The sequence below is a fragment of the Penaeus monodon genome, chromosome 22, assembly GCF_015228065.2.
Source record: "Penaeus monodon isolate SGIC_2016 chromosome 22, NSTDA_Pmon_1, whole genome shotgun sequence".
Taxonomy (NCBI): domain Eukaryota; kingdom Metazoa; phylum Arthropoda; class Malacostraca; order Decapoda; family Penaeidae; genus Penaeus; species Penaeus monodon.
The window spans coordinates 1,516,605-1,518,859 of NC_051407.1; the positions used below are offsets into that span (position 1 = coordinate 1,516,605).

At 55.6% G+C, this 2,255-nt stretch overlaps 1 protein-coding gene across 2 annotated transcripts in view; it reads left to right on the forward strand.

The window, feature by feature from the left end:
• Positions 1–2,255, forward strand: part of LOC119586812 (transient receptor potential channel pyrexia-like) — a 7,924-nt gene extending 5,669 nt beyond the window's left edge. The window contains exon 5 of one of the 2 annotated variants that reach the window (XM_037935537.1): positions 100–2,255. In XM_037935537.1, coding sequence (XP_037791465.1) covers positions 100–2,241 — 2,142 coding nt within the window. In that variant the 3' untranslated portion in view covers positions 2,242–2,255. The remainder of the gene's footprint in view (positions 1–99) is intronic. The other variant, XM_037935538.1, reaches the window with a different exon arrangement.

A 2,255-nucleotide genomic window follows, 5' to 3' on the forward strand; every position in this document is an offset into this window, starting at 1 on the left:
TTCGAGCTAAGGAAAACCAACTGATCGCAACCCCATAATAAAAGAGTAAATGAAATAAAACGAAAGCATAAATAAACTACAGTCTCCCGTGCTTCCCAGGCGCTCTCCCTCGACGACCACGGGAACACCGCCCTGCATCTCGCCGTCAAGAGGGAGTGGCACAAAGGCATCGAGGAGCTCCTTCGCCACGGCGCCTCGACGGACACCGAGTGCGAGCCTCCGCCCCACGAGCAGACGACACGAGAGACGCCGTTCCACACGGCCGTCCGTCTGGGCGACGTGGAGACCGTGAAGCTGATGCTGACCTACAAGCCCAATTTGACAGCTCTCGACGGCAAGGGGTGCTGCGTGCTGCACATGGCCGCCCGCGTACACAGCGTCCAGATCATCAACATCTTACTGCAGGACAAAGTGGTCCAGGAGGTACTCCACACTCGCGACTGCGACGGGAACACGGTGCTTCACACGGCTCTCATCGAAGACCACGGGAGCGTGGAGGAGGCCATCCTTCTCGAAATTGTGAGGCTGTTTTTCGAAGCGGGAGTCGATGTGAATACGACTAATTCTTACGGCGAATCGGCGCTTTATTTAGCCGCTAGGTTTGGGTTGCCGAATCTGGTTGAGCTGCTACTGTCCATGGGCGCGGATCCGCTACGTGTGACCACCAAGGGAGCTTCCGTCCTTCACGCAGCTTGCCACCGAGGCTGCGCCACCAGCTTGGACCTTCTCCTGAAAACCGGGCAAATGAAAGACCTCATAACAAAGGAAGACAAAAGCGGCCGCGAGCCCTTCCATTGCGCTGTGTATAGCAGTTCGATAGACTGTTGCGAACTGTTGATCAGAAATGGGGACCACCTCACGCGCAAGGACTGCGACGGCGTGACTCGATCCTCGCTCATTATCGACAACTTGCCCTCGGCCAAGGAGCTTCTTTCCCGCCTGTTCGACTCCTGCGTGAGGATTCCGAACAAGTTCCGTCGCGACCCCGATTTCCACATCTCGTTCGATTACTCGGTGTTGCTTCCCGTGGACCAGGACATCCAGAGCTCCCTCATCCCGGAGATCAACGTCGGCGAAGCAGAGTCCCTCCTGAAACACCCGCTCATCGAGAGCTTCCTCTACAAGAAGTGGAATAAGATCAAGTTCTTCTTCTACGGAAATGTCCTCACCTTCTTCATCTTCCTGACGATGCACACGGCTTATATCGACTCGATCTTCCAGTCGGATGCCCGTCCAGACAACCTCGTGCGCGGTCGGGCTTTTCGCGTGAGTTACATCTGCATCTACCTGCTCGTCCTTGTGCCCGAGATTCTCAACATGTGCGCGCACCCGAAGAAGTTTTTCAAGTCCTGGGAATCGCTCACGAAATTCACCTCTCTCTCCACCTCGGCCATCATCGTCTTCTCGTACCTGGACGACGCAGCAGAGATCCAGGATCAGATCTTAAGCCACGGTTCGACATTCACGAACCTCGCGGCGGTGTCCATTTTCTCGAGCTGGGTTGAGCTCATGATGCTCCTGGGGCGCTTCCCGGCCCTCGGAACGTATATCCTCATGTTCTCCAGGATCGCCAAGTCCCTCATCTACTTCATCATGGCCTTTTCGAGTCTCCTCATTGGGTTCTCTCTGGCGTTCCGAGTGTTCTTTTACAAGAGCGAAAACTTCCATGGCTTCATCCCCAGCATGGTGAGGACCTTGATGATGATGATCGGCGAGATCGACTACGGGTCTCTGGTGGAGGTCTCTGGTGACGATACCCCCATCCTCTGCTACATCTTCCTGGCCCTGTTCCTGTTCCTCGTGTGCGTGCTCATGGCGAACCTCCTGATAGGTTTGGCCGTCGACGACATCGCCAAGTTGCAGACGCTCGGCAGGATTGCAAGGCTGTCCAAGCAGGCTTCCTACATCATCACGTACGAAAGGCTAACGCGATTCGCGATCAAGACGAAACTGTTCCCCTTCCACTCGGCCGAGAAACTGGACAAGATCTGTCGCCTGAAGCCCAGATGCAACATCTACCTCAACAGGAAACGCTCCCGCATGTTCCACAGGAAGCCTCTGCCCTACGAAGCCGTGGAAGCTGCAGTGATCATTGGACACGCCGAGGCAGCACCGACCGAGAGTGACTCCGCCGCAAAGGCTGTGCAAGCGCTTGAGAAGGCGAACGTTGCCAACATCACGGCGAAGCTCGAAGACATTGAGAAGATGCTGCAGAGGATTGTGCCAGAAAAGTCTGAGTGATCTCCGTTGATACT